This window comes from Orcinus orca, chromosome 6, assembly GCF_937001465.1.
Source record: "Orcinus orca chromosome 6, mOrcOrc1.1, whole genome shotgun sequence".
Classification (NCBI taxonomy): domain Eukaryota; kingdom Metazoa; phylum Chordata; class Mammalia; order Artiodactyla; family Delphinidae; genus Orcinus; species Orcinus orca.
In genome coordinates, this window is record NC_064564.1 from 72,268,342 (window position 1) to 72,290,464 (window position 22,123).

Sequence of the window (22,123 nt, forward strand, 5' to 3'; positions counted from 1 at the left end):
AGAACAAGAGAAGAAGGAATAACCTTTGACAATGAATTATACTAACCTAAATACATAGGCTCAGCTCAGTGTAGTAAAGTTAGTGATTTGTTTAAACGATTGGATACAAGAGATTTCTTCTGTTTTATCCCTGAGACAGGATGTTATATATCTTATATGTGAGAAGACTGAGTAATGTGATTTCAAGGATCCACTACTTTCTCAGAGTTACTCCCTTAACTTAGCAGATGCCCCAAGTTCCTTTTAAAATTAATTAAAAGGCAAACAACTATTTTGCTCAACAATTAGAAGGCCTAACGTGATATTTCATGTTAAACTACTTAGCTATAATTGACTGATGTTGATGTTTTTCAGGAAGCACTAGTTGGATAGAAAGTTGGGGAGGATGTGAATGGAATGTAGAAAAGTGACCAAACTACTTTGCCCAAGTTTTACTGTGGATCAACTCCAGGTACAAATGGCCTTTATTAGCTAAGACATGTTAGAAATAGTACCTCTGATCTTGTTTGAGCATCTGGCCTAGAAAAGTTGTTCACCTGGGCTTCTCCTGAGGGTTTCCATCTAGCAATGTGAGGTAGTTAGACGGATCTTAGAGAAGCTGCTTATAATTGGGCAAGATGCACATACCTTGATGGTACAGTCTGCTCTCTGGCAAATTTCACCTACCACTAACCATAGAGTGATGTGTCTTCCATTCCTTTCTTTCTACTTACCTTCCTACCTACCTACCTATTATCTATCTACCTACCTACCTAATATCTATCTACTTTTTAAAACCCACTCTACAATCCTGAGCCAGATATAGTAAAACAGAAGGCTTAGATACACATACAAAAGGAAACAGAAGGTAGGTGGTGAGGTAGGCTTGAGAGTGGTGCTAAGAGAGGCAGTTAACACCTATTATAAGACAAGCTTTGTGCTGTGCATCTTGTATTTGGCATTTCATAAAGAAAGACAGATTAATCTAAGAAAATCCTAACAAACTCTAACTCCTCGGATGCATGGACTACATGTTATATTACTTACGTACTCCTTCTCTCAGTGTTCACGGACATGCTGTAGACAGAGGCTTTTCCTCTACCTCCTTATCTTGATTCCCCTCACCCTTCTCCTTTTCCCCATAGTATATCACCTTCTAAAATGTTCTACAGGCTTATTTATTATGTATATTACTTATTATCTATCTAACCGTGCTAAAATTTAAAATGTAAGCTCCACAACAGAAGAAATGTTTGTCTATTTGGCTCACAGGTGTGTTTTTGCCCGCACCTAGAATAGTGCCTGGAACATGGTAGGTGTCCAAAAATATTGAATGACTGAGTACATAATGTTGGTTGGATGAAAGAATGTACTTTAAAAATGAAGGGAACAATTTCTAATAACATTGGAAATCTGTCAGACTTTCAAGGGTTCCTAGTGTGGTAGAATCCCATTACAGAAATGCCAGAGCTGTGCGAGCTATTAGCCACACGTGGCAATTCAAATTTAAATTTATTACAATTAAATAAAATTTAAAATTCAATTCCTTAGTCACTCTAGCCACAATTCAAGAGCTCACTGCCTATCTGATTGGACGGCAGAGATACAGAACATATCCATCATCACAGAAAGTTCTATTGGATAGAGCTGCTCTTGAGGCAGAGGTGCCAAATCCTCAGCCTTAGTCAGGGACTAGAAGGACATTAGGTGAGAAATCCTGAACAGTGTTGGCTGCATCTCTCCAATTCCTATTGTTCTCTTTGCCTTTGGTTATGAATGTGCCCAAGAGTAGAAACTGAATTGTTGCCAGAGGATATGGGGACTGCCACATGGTCAGGTAGCTTCTCTGCTGCCAAAACTGTAAGGAAAACACATCCTCTGATTTCATTCCAAGTGAAATCCCATCAGTGAATATTGCACATAGCCAGGCAAGAGGAATAATCAAACTTTTGTTGTTTTAGGCCCTGTATGAGAGACAGAATCAGAGCTGGACTGAGATGTGTAGGCTCCTCGGGCAGGCAAAAACACTGGCACCTCTTCAACTGACATGCTTTAAACGTTGGTCCAACATTTAATTCAAAGGAGAAGTTAACCAGCATGTGAAGCAAGAAGGAGAAGATGGAAGCTGGGTGCAGCTTCCTCTGTTGCTCGGAGTAACTCAGCTCTGGGGCAAGTAAACCTCCTGCAGTTCCTGGGGCCCATTTTCCTAGGAGGCAACATGGTGCAGCTGCTACGAGCAGAGTTTCCAGCCCTAATCTTCTTAGGCAGACCACTCTCTAGCTATGCGATACTGAACTTTCCTAACCTTTCTCTACTCAATTTCCTCATTTATAAAATTGAGATAATTATCATAGCTACCTCACAGCATTTATGAAATAAGTGTCTAGATCAGGCTCTTGCATGGAGAAGCTTTAAAAAATAGTAATTTCAACTCCTCAAGTATGCTATTGGGGGGAGGGTCAGGGGTGTGGAGGAAAAGGGAGTGGTAAATATCACTTCTCTTTCAAAGTCATTTGTCAAAGTATTCCTTCTAACCCTGTATCTTACTCTATGAGATGTTGGGGCAAATATAATTTTCTCTATTTTTGTATGTATTCTGTGATGAATCAGTTCCTAGCTTTTTGAAAAAGTTATTCTTTTTTCTAATACATTATCCATTGGCAATTTCACTTTGTCCCTCAGTCCGGCTCCAAACAGCACCACCCCACAATAAAGAGCTTCTTGTCCCTCATATCCTATGCATTACGCTTGTGTGAAAAGGCTCATATCATCAGATAACTTAAAGACTGATGTGATTCACAGTGTTGATAAAAAAACTGAGTATTTCTTAAGTATCTTTTAGGCAGATAAGGTTCTTATTTTTCCCCTGGTTTCATAATTCAATGTGCTGCTTGATGCGTGCCTGGTAGCGATATACACAGGCTAGCTAAAAGATTTTGTTTTTATTCAAGAATAAGAATAGACATCCATGGTATTTTGACTATAAATTTCCTTCTTTGCATCATTGCTAATCTATCACAGTAATCTTTCCAGAGTCCAGATGTGGCCTCAGAATCACTCAACACATCATCCTAGGAAGCCACTACTGGTTGATTATTGTTGACACTCAAGATGAAAACTTGTCATCCCTCTACCAGAGATAACAAATCTCAAATATACTGTCAAATGGTGAAAACCAATAAGATCATAGGGTCAAAGAGCTCCAAATTTTAGGCCTGTCTCTAAGACACTGAACTGTGGTTTCCATGGAGTTAGAAGAACCGATTCTTTATTGCTTACTTAAGACCTTTAGGGGGTCACTGCTCATGGACGGACACTTCATTTACATTGAATAAACCCAGAAAACACAATGAACATGTATATTAACTCTAGGATGGTTGTCCAGCAATTAGGACAATAAAGGACAGGCTTTATTGAAACTGAATGGAGACTTTTCTAGTTTGTACTTTTCAGAAGTACAAACTTGAGTTAACCTTGGAGTCCTACTTTAATGCATCTTTAGTGTTTCTCTGGATGAAGAAGCTTTTATAAGCAGGTAGTTACTGCTGTAAATAGTTTTCATAAATCCTGTGGCTCATAATCAACATCTGAGAATTGCATGGGGAATCTGAGTGAAATCCATTAAGAACATTCCAAACATTATCTATTATTAATGATCACTGGGTGAGATGTTAATACACTGTATTTTTAGCAGCTGCAGGTTCTAATGTCAGCCAGGTTGATTCAGAATTCATTTCCTCTAAGGTAGAGGGATTAAATACCAGGAGAGTTTATTATCTGCACCTCATCCAGATAAGTTTTAAATGTATTTGTGGGTTTTAAAGCTCTCATGAGAGAGAAACTATGCATTGGACTTCAGAAAGAAAAATTTCCTAGAAATTAAGTGGGTAAAGAAATGTACATGGACATCTCATGCTAAGGCAGAGAGGCCTATGGCAGCAAGCTGTGCTTGGAGAGCAGTGCAGGCGGACAGTTCAGCTGGGTTTCAGGTAAATGGAAGTTTCACTGAGATGGCTTTAGAGGGACGCTGGGGCCAGAATGCAAAGAGTCCTGAGTTTAAGTAAAGGAATGTGGACTTAACCTGTAGATTAATGGTCTTCAGCTGGGTTCTACAAAGAAGCCCCTGGAATTTTGAGGATGAGCTCCAGAGCTGCTTCAGAACTGCTTTAGTGGGTGAGACCCAGGCAGAGAGAAGGAGGCTAAGCCAGAGGTTCTCAAAGTATGGACCCTGGGCCAACAGTACCCGTATCTCCTGGGTGCTCCTTTGAAATGCAAATCACCTGGCCCCAACCAGACTTACTGAATTAGAAAATCTGTGGTGGGGCCGGGCAATTCGTTCTAAGAAGCCCTCTGGGTAGTTTTTTTTAATGCTAATGGTTTTTTAATCTTTTTTTTTTTGGCTGCACCAGGTCTTAGTTGCAGCACCGGGGATCTTCGCTGTGGCATGCTGGATCTTTTTTTAGTTGTGGCATGCAGACTCTAAGAAGCCCTCTGGGTAATTTTGATGCAAGGTAAAAGTTGAGAACCAGTGGTCTAGGCCTTCCACCCCAGCTTCAACAGAGTAAACCTGTGTCTTGTCTGTTTTATAAATGGCACTTGTACCACAGATTTCATTTGAGAAGGGGTCCAGGGGCTTTAAAGAAGTGAAAATCAATACTAGAGGCAAGTGGGAAATTGGGACTCTTAAATGGTTATCCACTGCAATTGTCAAGTTAAAGGAAAGTGAGGTAATACCTTCTAATGCTGAAGTTAGTGGCCCCAGTGACTTTCAGTGGCTTCTCAAACAGCTGAGAGCCATCATTCACAACCAACTAGCATTACTTCACTTTTAAGTACTATTGCTTTTCTCATCTGCTTTTCTTTCTCTTTTTAAATTGTTCATACCTTTTGAACTACTCAGAAAATAATTTTCAAGAGAAATAGGGAGGTGAGCTGAATAGCTTTAAGAAATCCATATAAATAAAAATACTAACAGAGAAGTCTCCCAGTCCTGTCTAAATGCATATTTTTATGCTGTATGAAGAGCTATAGCTTGCTCTTCAAGGGAAGAATTTTCAAGTCTGACAGATGTTTGGAACCAAGAACAGCTGTGATAAAGGAAGAAATGAGGAGATTCATGCTAAATACACTTTTCAAGTCAACTGGGTTCCAAAGACAAAGTTTGGCAGAGAGTACAAAGTGTTTGTGGTAACAATGCAATGACTTGCGTGAGTAGAATGCACATGAGGCATAGAAAGTGAAGAAGCTGTTTTTGGAAACACCAGAGAAATATAAAGAGAAATCTAATTTTTATAACCTTTAAAAGAGCTTCTGCAGCCTCACAGATATTGAGAACAGACTTGTGGTTGCCGAGGGGGGGGATGGGGGAGGGATGGAGTGTGAGTTTGGGATTAGCAGATGTAAATTATTATATATAGGATGGATAAACAACAAAGTCCTACTGTGTAGCACAGGGAACTATATTCAGTATCCTGTAATAAGCCATAATGGAGAAGAATATGAAAAAGAATGTATATACATATGTATAACCGAATCACTTTGCTGTACAGCAGCAATTAACACAACATTGTTAGTCAACTATACTTCAATGAAATAAAAAGTTTCTGAAAGTGTGGTCCATGGACCACTCTTATTGGAATCATCTGGGGTTTCCTGCACCCCAGCCCAGCTACACTGAATCGTAATGCTTAGGGGACTTTTTCTTTCACTCTCCAGGTGATTCTCAGGCATGCTGGAATGTGATAACCACATGCTTATTTTGAAAGTTTTCTATATCACAAGTGGCCGAGAGTTAGCTAAGCAAATCTCAGGGGAACACAACTGGTACCTCTGAAGTCTTCACTTGCATTGATGGGGTATCTAAAAGTTCTGGGCAGTGGTTCCCTAAAAAGGATTTCTTTACGGTAATGGATTACCCAGCTCTGTGTTTTTCTCATGTTTGCTCCTTATGTTCAAGACCACATTTTCCCAACTTGGAGTTGAGCAATTCTAAAGTAAATTTAATCAATGTAGAGAACTTATTGGCTAATTTATATCAATAAAAGTTTTCACTGGTACTTTCCTCCATGAACTATCTAGATTTTTTTTTTTAAGTCAATGCTTCATTCTCCCCATGTTGGCACACATGGAGGGACCAAATAGCAAACTCTAAGGCAAAAATATTTATTTTATTTTGCACTTTCCTAAACAAATGAAGCTACTCTAGCCTTGTGGAACTTGGATACAATGACATAAGTATCCATATAACTATATCTTTATATATTCCACAGAGGGAAAAATCGCAGTAATACTCTCTTTATGAAACTTTCTCCATCTCCTCCAACCTCTGCCTCTTTCTGCCTTTTAGAATTCAGTAACTAACAACTAGTTGAAAATTATTTTCTATTATATTAGTTCAAATGAGATTATACCTCTCCAGGAAAGGCCTAAAACAAGCATTCAAAAAATACCTGGTGATTGATTAATTTGAAAAGTGAGGTTATCAGTCCTACATTTAAGTTTTCACTTAAAATTTAAACACACACATACATACACATATTATCATTTATATATAAGTATATATACTTAATTATATAAAATTAAATTTTATAGTATTAAATTATCAATTAATTTCATTACATTGAATTTGAGTATATATAAATTCAGTTTAATAATATCTATCTATACACACACACCACCACACAAAACACCATACTGTCTCATATAATTCGTCCCTTTACCAGCTTTCCTTCAATCCTACTCAGATTGATTCTTTTTTCTGTGTTGACGTGCATAAAAGAGGTTCATATGTTAGCTTTTCCTTGATCATTCATACTGACCCTCACTTTATAGTTTTTGATGGAAAAGGGGAAGAGAAGCAATAGAGTTATTATATTGCCATTTTGGGGATAATTAACAAAAATGTTTCCACTGAATAGATTCTCATGAGGAATGCCACACTCAAGTGCTCTGTGCTCTGGTAACACTTTATACATTTATCATAGCATACATGACCTTCTAGCTATCTGTACTCATGCCTGTGTTGGATATCTCCATTTAATCTCCAAAGTCCTCGACAGTGCCACGTCCTCTAACAGTTAAATGTTAACTTGGAAAACAGTTTACAAAAACAGCACTTTTTTATAAATAAAGCCACCAGTATTCTGTGCCTGTACAAGATGTTTCCAATTTTTCTTACTTCCCTTCTGAGGTCACAAAACAGAATCCAGTTTTGACATGCTTTTTATAGAAAATTCTAGAAAAGAGACAAGGCAAGATGAAATTAACAAAAAATATAATGGACACTTGAAGTTGGCATGCCTGCTATTGGTTTCCTTCCTTCTCACTTGACATTCCCATTATGTCTAAATCATGCTGGAATATAAACCATCGAGATCAATTACCTTCTTTCAGCAGATCTTACAGAGACAAATGATAGGCCTGTGGCATCCTTCAGCTTTAGCTGGAAATCTCTTGAGCAGCATAAGGAAAGAGTGGCCACCACAGAGAATGATATGCCCTAGGGAATACAGTCTATACCTGGGGTTCTATTTTTTTTTTTTTTTTTCCTGGTACACGGGCCTCTCACTGCTGTGGCCTCTCCCGTTGCGGAGCACAGGCTCCGGACGCGCAGGCTCAGCGGCCATGGCTCACGGGCCCAGCCGCTCCGCGGCATGTGGGATCTTCCCGGACCGGGGCACGAACCCGTGTCCCCTGCATCGGCAGGCAGACTCCCAACCACTGCGCCACCAGGGAAGCCCAACACCTGGGGTTCTAAAATGACTAGTTTTCTGGTGACTTTCTCCTGTCCTTGGTCATTTTGATGTGTATTTGGAGAGAAACAAACTTGTCACATCTCTGGTAGGATACAGTTATATAATCTGAAGCCATGCAGCAAAATTTTCCTTCTTCATTTCTACTTTGTGTTCCATTTATGCCTTTATTTCAGCTAATCCAAAAATGCAGGGACCCTATTAAGCTCCCTTTAAACAGGCAAATCAGACTTTTATTTCATATACAATATTTATCTCCCGTATTCAAGAGCAAGGCTTTGCTCATTTATTCTTCACAATACCTGATGCAAATTCCACTGGCACATAAGAATGTGAAGTCTATTGGTGTTTGCCCCATTAATAACTTTCCAAGTGTTATGACTACTTAAAACTTTAAGGCTTTCTGTTACTGCAAGTTCTGCTTCTTGCCTAGGGTATCTAAAAATGGTAAATCCGGAAGATTATTTTTGGGACAAACTTAAAATAAACATAAGCACTGATAATACAATTTGGATGAATGGGGGCAATCATCTCAGGACTCACATTCATTCAGATGCCTTTTTCATGCTGATGTTTTTCATCTGTGGGTCATTGCTCACTAATTGATAAATGAGGGGCTAGACCACATTTCTCTGCAATCTGAGACTTGGGTTGACAATTATCAAGCAAAGTAATCTCTGACTTCAACTTCATAAACCTACAGCCGGAAAGGTGCTCCTGACTATGGGTAATGCTGGTCATCTTGGTTAGTCAACACAGCAAAAAGGGGAATCCTAGTATTTAAAAACTGAGGTAGGGCTTCCCTGGGGGCGCAGTGGTTGAGAGTCCGCCTGCCAATGCAGGGGACATGGGTTCGTGCCCCGGTCCGGGAAGATCCCACATGCCGCGGAGTGGCTAGGCCCGTGAGCCATGGCCGCTGAGCCTGCGCATCTGGAGCCTGTGCTCTGCAATGGGAGAGGCCACAACAGTGAGAGGCCCGCATAAGGCAAAAAAAAAAAAAACTGAGGTAACTGAATCTAACGCTACTTAGATAGCATCAATCTATTTATGTCTGCAGTGTTGAGTCATTTGTGATTCAGAAATAATATTTGATAATATTTCTAAAGCAATGAAATTAGGTAGGGAAAGTGACTTGTGACTCATTCTAAACTGTGACAGATGAGAAATAGAAAATCCAATATGTCAATAAGGAAAAAAACAAAATTTGACCATTTCTTTCTGGTAGTATAGTCCACAGAACAGAGGTGGGGAGAAAAGATAAAAATAAGAATTTAATTGCAATTGTCTCCTAGTCTATCCAAACCCATTTGCATTGGGAGAGATACAGTCTCCTAGTCTATCCAAACCCATTTGCATTGGGAGAGATACAGTCTGACTTTTTCTGCCTCACGTAATCTTATCGACAAAAGTTAATCAGTATTTCCAATGATAATTTGCTTCCAGAGCGATTCCCTTTCAAATTCATATTCTTGGAAGATAGTTAATAACAGGGAATTTAAAGTCAAAATATCAAGTTCACAAAAGTTAAACTACAGGGCTTCCCTGGTGGCGCAGTGGTTGGGAGTCCGCCTGCCGATGCAGGGGACGCAGGTTAGTGCCCCAGTCCGGGAGGATCCTGCATGCCGCGGAGCGGCTGGGCCCATGGGCCATGGCTGCTGGGCCTGCGCCTCCGGAGCCTGTGCTCTGGGACGGGAAAAAAAAGTTAAACTACAAAGTGTGTAAATTCTATTCACTCCTCTAGGATTATAAAATTGAAAACCTTTACAGCTGAATATAAAAATTTATAGTGCTTGGGCCTATACTATTTAACAAATTATAAATGAACTTAAAATTTAAAAAATCATATTTAAATTACCAAAGTAACTGAAAAATAAGTCAAATCCTGATTCATGTTTAATAAACAGGGTATGTATATTTCCTATGTTCAACAGTATATGTACGATCACACACATTTATTTATATAGATTTGTTTATATGAACATATAGTTATGCGTTTATATTTATTTGCAGTGAAACATGTCTCAACTCTGTTAGACTTTGTTGAAAATCAAAGAAGAAATCCTTATTGATGAATGAAGTCCAGGTGGGCCTTTTTTTCAGGAGCATATAATAAAGCACACTAATGATTTTTAAAATTGGCTGCACATGTGTGGCTGGACAATTTCTTACCAAGGTAAATAAACATGATTAATTCTGGCAGTTATTCAGATGGCACACAGAAACATTCTGAATGCATTTTATCATGTTAAACTTATAACTGCTTTCCTGAAGCAGAGCGTATTTTAATCCTAACTTTAAAATATATACATATATATTTAGACTGGCAAATATAATGCTCTTTTTAGTCTTCTATATTCTTAATAACCATTTCTAAATGTTTCTGAAAATTACTGAAGTTTTAATTTTAATAATTCCAAAGATATAAAATTATGTCTTAACTCTTTATCTTCACACTAGTTACACGCATGAAAGGGCATGGTATTTCTGACTCTTAATTTTGGAGTTGAAGTATGATGGTCTGGGTGTAAGAAAGAAAAGAATCTACATGATGTAGAGTTGATCAGCTTGGATGTTGGTTTACAACCAGCAATGCATCGATTTTACCCTTTTTTGAATATACAGAATAATAAAAAAATTAAATTATAATAGAAAGAGGAAACTGAAGGCAGCTTAAGTATACCTATATATTTAAAAGATAGTATCACTGAAGTACTATATGAGAAACACTAGGGCACATACCACGAAACACATTTCAGTGAATTTTTATAATACACCAGAAATGGCCTGGGATCATGGGCTGTGTGGCCTTGGGAAAGCACTTAATTTCTCTGTGTATCTCTCCCCTAGGTTAAATAATATATAGAGTCTTACCCAGCTCTAAAATGTATAACATTTCTCCTATATTAAAACAGAATCAGGAAAAGCAACTTATCAGAGATTTTAATATTTTTCAAGGTACCCAACCCTAGAGAATGACAAAAAACAAGCACTAGGTCCAGACTTTCATTGTATATAGACCTGGAAACCTGAAATGCTGAGGTTTCTGAAAACGAAATGTGCATTCTGAGTGCAAACTTGTATCTACTTTTTAGGGATACAGCAAAATAATTGCAAGCACTAAAAAGAAAAGAAGCAGCAAAGCTAAAAACAGTGTACATTCTCTAACCTATTTCTGAATAAAGAACCAATTGCTATATTTAAATCAATGAGAACTATGGCTAAAAGCAAAGTATAGTTGAGGATCTCGAACTCTTTTTGGTAACAGACATGCGGACACATAGGCAAATGTGACTGATATTCACTATTAAAGAAGAAGATAACAGTAACTTCATTGAATTTGCCAGTAAGCAAACTCGAACTTGGTGTGTATAAAAATTAGCTTTTTTTCTTTTAGTATCAAAGCTTTAACAGGGCCTAAAGTCACAGTCAGTGTTTGCAATGTTAAGCTGAGAGTCTTATGTCTCCAACCGTCTTCCTTTCTCATGTCTAAGTTCATGTACTAACCAGGGAAGTGTGCTGTTTTAATGGCTCACCCAGAGTGCTGGGCTGCTGGCAAAGACAAGAGGAGGACTGCGGACAGAGAGGGTATTAAGCTGCCATGCCGAGTCTATTTTAAGTCAGGCTGGGTGAGAGAGAGGTGGAGGAGGGAGTGGCCTGAGTAGGCAAGCTCACCTGTTATTACTATTATTATAATGATATGCTTGTCTACTTACAAGACTTGCTATGAACTCTTTGGGGTAGGAATAGCTTGTTATTCTTTTTCATATCTTAGTGCTTGGCACCCAGTAGACACTTACTGTATATTTATGAAAGGAATGAATAAAAGACCCCCAACTCCTTCGGGGTTTCTTTCTCCCACTACTTTCGTGTGTTAGGAGAACTGGTTAGGTTATGAAGTTCCTTATTTAAAACTTCAATTGCTCCCTTGAGTTTTCTTCCTTAAAGTCATTCACACCTTCAGATGAATTACTTTGATCTAATCATCTGCAGGAGTGCCTGCACTTCAGGATTCACTGAGGGGGATCTCAGATTTGGGGGGGAGGGCCACGAAAGGAAGTCCTCCATGGGGTTGGGTACTTTGTACTGTTGAGAGCAGCATCAGGGGGTTGCTAGACCAAGGAAAGTGCGTGAGGGGCTCAAGAGCAGGTTACACAGGACAGAGTGGTTACCATTACAGAGAATCTACTTTCCAAGCCAGTCTAGAGGGATCTGATGGGACAGGCCACCAAATGCTTTTGTAAACATTTAGCATTTGTACACACATGGCAGCTTGGGGAAGGTGGTATTTGGAGGTCAAGCCTGGAAGCTGCACATCCTATAGCTTCTCTAGAGTTACTAACCTGTACTGTATGGTCCAGGTTAGCTGTGCTTCATGTGTTAAAACACAATTCCTGTTTCTCCTCAGTGGGAGGAGGACAAGAGAGAAGGAAAATGAAGAGAACAGAAAGGAGACCACATCCTATGACCCCTCCATTCCCCTAGTTCTCTGTATCATCAGTGTGGACTAGTAGAGCTGTCATGGAATTGCCCACTTCACAGGACATGTAGAATATGTTTCCCTGCTCTTCCCCACCTCCCTCCCATGCCAAATGATCAATCAACTCACACCCTCTCTTCCAAGCTTGGAACACAAGCTTAGCACTCACAGGTCAACTCTGGGGTCTGGAAAATTACCTACCCGCCTTCTTCTGAATATTTATGCCCAAATGCCAGGATGTCGGATGCCCGTCCACTCCCATCACAGACAACAACTGGCACGGGAGGGGTATCTCGAAGGTATTCCAAGACAATTGAGATCACATTGGGTCCTCCTTCCACAATGAGTGCCACCACTGGAACGCCTTGACCGATTCCTGCATTAAAAAAGGAAAAGAAAAGGAAAAAAAGAGAAAAGAACACAAAGCCAGCAAACCAAAGAAACAAAAAGAGAAACAAAAAGCACAAACTAAAATTACTGAGCATGGGGGAGGGTAACAACATATGAAGGGCTAACATATGGAGCGAAAATGTACAGAAAACCCTTTAGCAGAATTTTCCCACTAGAGAGTCCATTCGACTCTGCCCTCTCCCCGCAACTCCCAGGGTGCCGGGGATTTAAAGAGCTGATGACTATACCTCACAGGGGAGGCGTAGAGTGAGGAGGGTGGGAAAGGAATTGGTTAGTAGAAGAAGTGCTGGGCCAGCAGCCAAAAGACTGGAAGCTAAATGTGATCTTAAGCAAGTCTCATATGGATCCAAGGGTCAGTTTCCTATATGAAAAATGGGAAGTTAAAACAATGCCACCTCCTTGAAGTCATCACAGTGCTAAGAAAATGCCTAAATGGTTCTTTTTATTAAAGACTACCAAAATCAGCTGGGGGCATATTTTAACTTGTTGAATCAACCAGTGGCAAAATTAGGGGTCTATCTATTTCTGACCATAGGTGATAAGCTTGATTATGGATTCTTAACACTAGAATAGTTATAATAAATTACTCAGGAGATATGGCAACTGCCCTCCGCCATTATTGTGTCCTTCACTACTGAGGAAGGTGCCAGGCACACGATGGGCAAACATTTTCTGAATTCAGTTGAATTAAGGGATTTCAGCTATTTATGCTGAGCCATAGACATTGCTGTTTTCAAGTAAAAACTGCCCTAACATCAACACTTATGTATGTTCAACCTAACAGAGTAAAAAGAAGTATTAAAAACAAATGTCCATGAGAGACATGATGAGAAAGAAATTAAATTAGTTTTCAACTGACATCTCAGTATCATCGTTCATTAAGTTTTTTTGCTCAATTTGGTACCACATTGTATTTTCTCACTCTATCTTCTCAGAATAGTTAGGAAATTGGGCAGTGCCATAAAAATGAAAGGGTTTTATAAGGTACACAAAGCAGTTATCTTAAAAAATAGAGTCAAGATTCTGTACCACTTCTGTAAATATGAACTGAAAAAAGCCCTTAATCACCTCAGTTCTTCCTTCCTCTTCCCCCTTCTGTTATGGTTTTATCTTTTATCTAGAAACTGCTTCCCTATGAGAAATAACAGTTTGGTGTTTGATTTCTTGCTCCATTAGTAAGAGATTTTATTAGACTTGTGTGACCTGTTTTACTTCTAAAGTATAAGTACATCAGTCTCCTAGGGCCTTATCTCTTATAAGTCAGTATTTTTCATGGTTTGATTTTCATCTGTAAAGAATGGTCCAAAATGCCAGTTACACAAAAAAAGAGTGCTGTTTTAAATCTACATTTAAAAAATGTAAGAAAATAACAATTGTTGATTAAGGCAAGAAGCCAAGATTTTTTTTTTCCCCAGAAGGAACTGGGAGAGAGGGATGACCTGTAGCCCCATCAGAGTTTTCTGTGAATGGGGAGTTTTTGAGAATTACTCCTTCAAATCCAAGGAGAGGGAAGTAAAAGGTCATGCTGTTCTCCTTTGACCCAGAAGCTCTAATGACTCAGACAAAAGGCCACTTTAAAGCTCTGTTGGGGTGTCTATGAAAGAGACACTTTCCCACTGCTATTGTTTATGAGGATTAAGTAAATTCCTGTTGAAAGGCATGTTAAAGATTAAGGGCTAACTTGAAATGTTAATACAACACACTTCTTTTGGAGGAGAATTTTCTGACATAAAAAATACCCACCCCTATATGGATTTATGTTCTAATGTGCCTTGGAAAAGAGACTCTTTTCCAAGGCACAGTGAAAGTTATTTTATAAAGTATTTTATGTTTAAAGTTTAAACTTAAATGTTTAAAGTGATTTTATAAGGTATTTCCAAAATACTATGCTATTTAGTTTTTCCCTTTGCTTTTCTTTAGCACATGCTCTCATATTGTTTCATGTCAAGGAACAATATGCTATACCTACTGTTTTATACCAGAGGATATCATTTAGACTATTTCTAGGATCTTCTAAGAGAAGCCTTGGCCAAATTCTGATTCTTGAGCACTGATTCTATCAGTGGATCTTTACTCCTACTCACAGACCAACTGTGACCCACTCATGAAGGAAGAAGTCATAGAATGGATCTTCTAGAATGTTCCAGTGATCCAGAGTCTACCAGACAATAGGCAAGATGGCTGGAAAACTCTCCTCTCTTTGAGAGGAAACACAGGTGCAAAGGATCAATTTTCATAGGAAGATTTGAGAGCAATAAGCTGTCAGTTATATTTATCAATAAATCAAATTGTTATAACCTCTAGAAATACAGAAGCATTTAGATGGTCAGATTTCCTATATTTGGAATGAAGCTGTAATTAACTGAAATGATGAAAAGAACTACATTAATTCAGATATATATTCCAGAGCTAAAAACTGGTTGGAGTAAAGTATCAAAATATCATCTATTTTTTCATAAACTGAATATATCCAATATATCTATGCCTCCAAATTCTCTCCCATTTCCTTTAGTGATAATATATGGAAATTTGTTCCATAGACAATGAAAAACCCTTATAGCCTAAAACAAAAGCATTTTTTATTTTCTTAGTTATAGGTGGTAGAGAATCAGGCCATGCCTAAAAATATGCTTTGTGTAAATTAAACATGCCAATATATGGATATATGGTAACATTAAGCCTTTTTGTCAACACACACACACACACACACACACACACACACACACACACACACACCCATCACGCATATTACCTTTTTTCTGAGAAAAGAAAATGATATCAAATAATTAGTAATGACCTAAAGCAATGGTTCTTAGCCTATTTTTTGGAGACAAGAATCTTTGAAAACTTTTGTGAATCTGATGAAAGCTAATGATCCTTTTCCCAGAAAAATAAATGCTCATAAGGACAGTCACAAAAATGTTTCTATGCATTTCAAAAGTTCATGGATCCCTGAAGCCTATTCATAAAAATCTTGCTAATGGATCCTTACAAAGCCCCACCCTAAATTAAGAACATTGATATACAGTTGGCCCTCTGTATCTGTGGGTTCCACATCCACAAATTCAACCAGCTGCGGAGCGAAAATATTTGAAAAAAATTCCAGAAAGATCCAAAAAGCAAAACTTCAATTTGCCAGGCACTGGCAACTATTTACATAGCATTTATGTTGTATTAAGTATTATAAGTAATCTAGAGAAGATTTAAAGTGTACAGGAGGATGTGTGTAGGCTACAATGCAAATACTGCACCATTTTATAGAAGGGACTTCAGCGTCTGCAATTTTGGTATCTGTGGGGGTGGGGCTGGAACCAATCCCCCAAGGATACTGAGGGACCACTATATATGCAAAAAGCATCAGTTTGTCTTCTTTTATGAAGCCCACTGAGGCCTCTGAGACAGGTTCTAGAATGGGTTTTCAAACAAAACTCTATGTCCAGGGAAACTATATCACATTATTACTACCCGGTTACAGTGACTGGCCAAAGTTTCCAAGGTGAAGCACTGTCTATAGGTTATTTCTCCTCCCATCCTTCATTCCTTTCTCTCTTCCTTGTTTTTCTTTATCCCTTCTGTTCACATTTTCTTTTCTAAATTACATTTTAGACGTAGGATATTAAAAAATATCTCTAGAGAAAACCACAAATTTACAAATCTGTAGCATATGACATCATTAGTAAAGAAAAAGCATTTTAAAAAACAAGAATGGTATATTCTTTATTAGTGAAATAAACATTTTGGGAATTCACTGAAGATCCAGCTGGATTCATAAGGACCACTACAATTTTCTTTATGCCCACAAAAAAATTTAACATAAATTCCTTTGAAGAGCCTCACAAGTGTAAGCCTTGCTCAGCTGAAACTACTGACCATTCACAAAAAGTAGTTTAGATTTATAGTTTTAAAAAAATATGACTTCTATTATCACCAAAACGTTCTCATTTTATCTAGGCCCCTCAGAGATCTTTTTGGTCAATACTTGTTCTTTTGGTTTTGGGGAAAGTAGGCTAATTCCTTGATTGCAATAATTTTTCATTTTCTACTATAACCAAAAACTTCTTAGAGATTTCCATTAGAATTTAATTTTAGAGCAACGCAGAGTTGCTTACTCAGGAAGAGGCAAGATGTTTGCCACACTTTTTAGTTTTTGTAATTTTGGAACTGGAAGCATTATAGCCTACAAAAATGTGAGCTTGAGTAACGGACTTAGCAACTACATTCTAGAGGATTCCAGGTTGACCTCGGGCTTTCAAATTATAAATTGAACCCCAGTTAATGGTTCTTTGCAGAAGATAACCTCTTAGACGTTTGTCCCATTTTGTTATGACCACTATGCAGTTAAGCCTGGGCTTCCAATAATTCAAATACTGTCAAAATTGGTGTAAACAAAGATTGGGTTGGGTGGTGTAAAGAAGGAGGTGGCAGGGAGAGAAGAATGTCTTAAAATTCTGAAAGACCTTTTTCTTCTCTCTCTTTCTGCCAACATGAGACTATAATCTACGATCAGTTCAGCTACTTGTAAAAATATTTGGTGTATTGTAGTGAAATGCTTGGATAAATAGAATTTTTTTTTTTTTTGCAGTACGTGGGTCTCTCACTGTTGTGGCCTCTCCCGCTGCAGAGCACAGCCTCCAGACGTGCAGGCTTAGCGGCCATGGCTCACAGGCCTAGCCGCTCCGCAGCATGTGGGATCTTCCCAGACCGGGACACGAACCCGTGTCCCCTGCAACGGCAGGCGGACTCTCAACCACTGCGCCACCAGGGAAGCCCCGGATAAATAGAATTTTGATCAAACCAAATTAATCCTTTGGTTTACTGTCAACATCATTATATATGATCTAAAATGCCAGTGGGCCTAAGGAATAATTTTTTTGCTGTTGGAAAGTGGTTTATATTTACATGGAGATGGAGCATAGAAAATTGATATTTAGCTAAATCTTAATGACCAAAGCCACAGATCATGTGATTGTTACAGTACAGGTCATTTAGAAAGGAGGCTTCAAACATTACGTGAGCAATGACTTCTTGAAGATCTTAATCACTTTGAGAATGAGTCTGTCAGTGATGGGTAGGTATTTCTGTTTACCAGCTAAAGCTGTTTAGCAATAACATGAACACAGTTAACACACTGGCCTTGCCAGTTCTGGGATTATGTGATTCTTGATGATTTAGAAGTTTGTTTGGAGAATGCATATGCTTTCAAAGGGTGCATACAGTGAGAATTTGTCAATATATTTTATGTTGCAAAATTTTAAATTTATATTATTAAAATGCGTATATTATTAAAAAGCACTGGGCTTCCTTGGTGGCGCAGTGGTTGAGAGTCCGCCTGCCGTTGCAGGGGACACAGGTTTGTGCCCCGGTCCGGGAGGATCCCCCATGCCGCGGAGCGTCTAGGCCCATGCGCCATGGCCGCTGAGCCTGCGCATCCGAAGCCTGTGGTCCGCAACGGGAGAGGCCACAGCAGTGAGAGGCCCGCGTACCGCAAAAAAAAAACAAAACACTGAACATATCACCTTTATCCCATTTCTCATTTGAATAGTCTGGTCTTTGATTCAATGGTTGACTCGACCAATAGATATACTGGTCACCATCTCCTGTATTTGGACTAGAATGGGGCCATAAAAACTCACTAACCCCTTAAGATCTTATATTTTACAAAAAAAACTTTATACAGACCTGGGGGGCATTAACAACTACTGTAGTGATGGGAGAAGCAGTCAAGCTATTTGCCTCATTTTAATGGGCACCAGTTTACTCTCTACTTGAGAAATAGTGGCTGAAGTTTGCATAATACCACGGCTTTTCACAAAAGTTTGAGAATTAGGTTCTTGCTCCCCTTAATGAATCTCTTCTATGGTCTGCAAATTGTGGGATGGATTTATGAAAATTAAATAAAGCTGGTAATCAGCTGTGTTTAACTGACAACACTCGATACTATTCTTATTTATTAAGTTTAAGGTGCTTCTTATAATTAGGAAGATTCCCAGAACATGAATATTCAGGTACAACTGTAGAATATTACTGTATAGAAAGACAATATTTTAATATGCTTTATTTTGGCAAAAAGAAACGTGACTGGAAATCTTTGAGCTACTAAGGAACAGAGTGAGCCCAAGAAAATATAAAGGAATGACGTAAGAAAAAAAAAATCCATCTCATTTTAACTAGAATGTCTCTTCAGTCTTCAATGGAAGCAGATGTTTTAGATATTGCCTTCATGTTTTAGAGATAGAATACATTATCTATTCAAGACAACAGAACTATTACTGGAATGTGCCTGATCCCACTTGGAAATGGGTAATAAACCCATTCATTTTAGCAAATCCTGATGATGTATTCAATTGGTAAATGCCAATCCCAGTTCAAACCAATTATGTATATCCTTACTACATTTTTTTGCCACTATAATTCTGCCCCTAAATGGATTAGAAAAGCATTTGGAAATACAAAATACTGCACAAATTATTAAGCAGTCAAAAGGAAACCACATGCAACAAGATGCTTCACTTTTAGACACTTTTGGTTCTCTAGTGGGGAAGAAATTCCTTGAAAAAGGACTGGGGTCTTTCCCTGAAGCATAAATTTCCAACCCATTGGAGGACTAGGCAGGGGTAAAGATAATGCAAATTGCTTAAATGTCTTTTCCTATCATCACCAATCCCTATGGCAACTCCCTTGTCGATATTTAACTTAACAGACCCCATCCATACACAATCTTTCCATATTTAAAGCTAGTGCCAATATTCCAGAATAAACATACATGTATATTTTATCTTGGCAGTTAAAATCTCAGTAAATTTGGCTGAAGATATGAGGTTGTCAAGACGTTGAAGATATAGAGTTTGAATTCATGGAAACATCTCTCTGAGACAATGATAAAAGACCGAAAACAGATGGTGCATAGCATTTCTTACCCTGGGGACTAAGAATGTTAAATCTACTGAATTAATATGGCCAATCCCCTTTTTTTCTGTTTGTTTCCAATGCATTTTTTTCTGTTGTTGAACCAATCTATTTTTCGCATTATCAATGCTGCAGGTATTTTCTTAGGAATTCAGTACCAGCCCCCACCAGAGGACTATAATTTTGGACACTGCCTTCTTGCTTTGCTTTCCCATGTAGCGATTGAAGGCCAAAGGCCAGAACTGGGGGAGTGGATGAGTGGATTGAATGTAAAAATCTTGAAAGCCAACCAAAGAGGTCACTGTGGCATGTGTACTGGCAACTCCCATCATGTCCTCTCTATCCATACTCGCCTATCAGAGAACTGAACTGTCCGCAGCACAGAAGGGCAGCCTTACTTGGCATCTTTCAAAGCTGATTGGAATGGAGGTAGATTCCAGACCTGCAGTGGGCCAGATTTGCCTTCCTGCACTTTGAATGGAGACCTTGAACCTGAGGTGAGTAACTGGGAGGGACTGGGAGGGCATGAGTATTTGGGGAGTAAAGCCTCTATTAGTGGTGGCTCTGATGGGACCATGTCAGGGTGAATAAACAAGCAAAGAAGTCTGTGTGCAGGAAGAAAAGAAGGGAACTGAGTGCATCACAGAGGAGAGATCACGTGGCCTGAGTGAGAGGGAGGGAAAGAGTGTGTGTGTTTGGGGGTGAGAGAGAGAGAGAGAGAGAGAGCGAGAGCGAGAGTGGGAGAGAGAGAGGGATTTATTGCCTGGATTATTAGTGACTTTTCAGTTCAAGATACAGTCACTTGGCTGTAGTTCGTACAGAGTCCCCTATAGACCAAAGGTAGAAAAGTTTTTTCTGTAAGGGGCTATATAGTAAATATTTTAGGCTTTGTAGGACAATGGGCAAAATAGAGGACATCATGCAGGTACTTATATAACAAGAGAGAAAACAAATTATACAGAATGTTTATGGACGAATTGCAAAACACAACTGAATACATTTTTTTTTGTACTACAGGTCTACTAACGAGAAAAATGGAATTTTCAGATGGAGGTTGAATTTGAATTTGATGTAGTTTTCATATGTCACAAAACTATTCTTTTATTTTTAAACATTTAAAAATGAAAAATAACATTCTTAGCCCATGAGCCATATGAAAACAGGGTGGGCCATAGTTTGCAAACCTTCCTCTAAACATGTTTCTCTTTATCAAAAATACTCCTTTATATATTTTGAGTGAGTTTCTCTTTATTGCCACCAAACATGCCCCTCCCCAGCCTCACCTCTGCTGACTCCAAGGAAGTCTTCGCCTGTCCTTAACAACATGGAAAGTCCTCAGATGCTCTTTTCTCAGCCTGAGGACCCTCGCAGGAAGACAGTAGTTGAGGGCTCTTTGTAAGAGAAAAATGGAGGATAGCAGAGATTTTTTTTTTTTTTTTTTGAGGTAGGGCCTTTCTTCTTTTAAATTTATTTTATTTTTGGCTGCACTGGGTCTTTGTTGTTGTGCGTGGGCTTTCCTCTAGTTGAGGTGAGCGGGAGCTACTCTTCGTTGCAGTGCACGGGCTTCTCATTGTGGTGGCTTCACTTGTTGTGGAGCACGGGCTCTAGGCGCGCAGGCTCAGTAGTTGTGGCACAAGGGCTCTAGAGTGCAGGCTCAGTAGTTGTGGTGCATGGGCTTAGTTGCTCCGCAGCATGTGGGATCTTCTGGGACCAGGAGTCGAACCCGTGTCCCCTGCATTGGCCACTGCACCACCAGGGAAGCCCTGAGGTAGGGCTTTAAGAGGCAATATTCAGTTCTAAACTAGGTGTAAGCCTACCAGCTACACAGTGTCAGGCAGGCCTTGATTTTGGAGCTTAACTGATGCTCATGTGGGAAACCTGGTTACCAGTCATGGTGAACTGCTCTGCTTCTCTCAAAGAGAAGAGGACTCACTCATGTGGTCAATCAAGGAACTTCACTCAGACAGCGGAAGGGATTCAGATGGTCTTCAGAGAGCTCTAAGCCCAAGAGCAGAGAGAGCAATCCATCCTCTCTGAATACCCTTGGCTCCTGGAGAGTGGCACCCTCTTCTATAAGCCAGCCAGCCTGGGACATTTGCTTGCTCCCCCACTGGCAATGTGGGCCCCAAGACTGGGGTGTTGCCTTGATTTTAGTGGACTTTTCTGGAAGCACTTCTTCATGCAACACCACGACCATCTCTGCCCTATACTCTGGAAGCCTGGACCTGTCTCACTCAGATGATGACTCTTTTCTTTAGATCATGGGCTGCCTGGCTGGAACTAGGCTGAACCTGTCCTGTCCTGATCTCTGACTGATTCCCAGTTCCATGACTGCCTCTACCTTCATTTGTCTGCTGCTTCCTGTTGACCCCTACTTTCTAACTCAGCATGGGTCACTCTAGTCTATTGTACCTCCTTGCTACTGTAAACTCTGACAGCATGTCTAGACATTGTACTACTAACATGGTAGCTGGAACTATGCACATCCTAGAAAGGCATAAATACATCTTGATATGACTTGATAAACCAACAATATATTTTAGAATTCTACACAGTGTCTAATACACAGAGTTGGCACACAATTCATAGCACTGTTTTG

At 39.2% G+C, this 22,123-nt stretch overlaps 1 protein-coding gene across 11 annotated transcripts in view; it reads right to left on the bottom strand.

Moving 5' to 3' along the window:
* Positions 1-22,123, bottom strand: part of TRPM3 (transient receptor potential cation channel subfamily M member 3) — a 536,370-nt gene that overhangs the window by 180,603 nt on the left and 333,644 nt on the right. For 10 of the 11 annotated variants that reach the window (XM_049710919.1, XM_012535433.3, XM_004276399.3 and 7 more), the window contains one exon: positions 12,409-12,583. In XM_049710919.1, coding sequence (XP_049566876.1) covers positions 12,409-12,583 — 175 coding nt within the window. Of the gene's footprint in view, positions 1-12,404; positions 12,584-22,123 lie in introns of those variants that run through there. The other variant, XM_033440193.2, reaches the window with a different exon arrangement.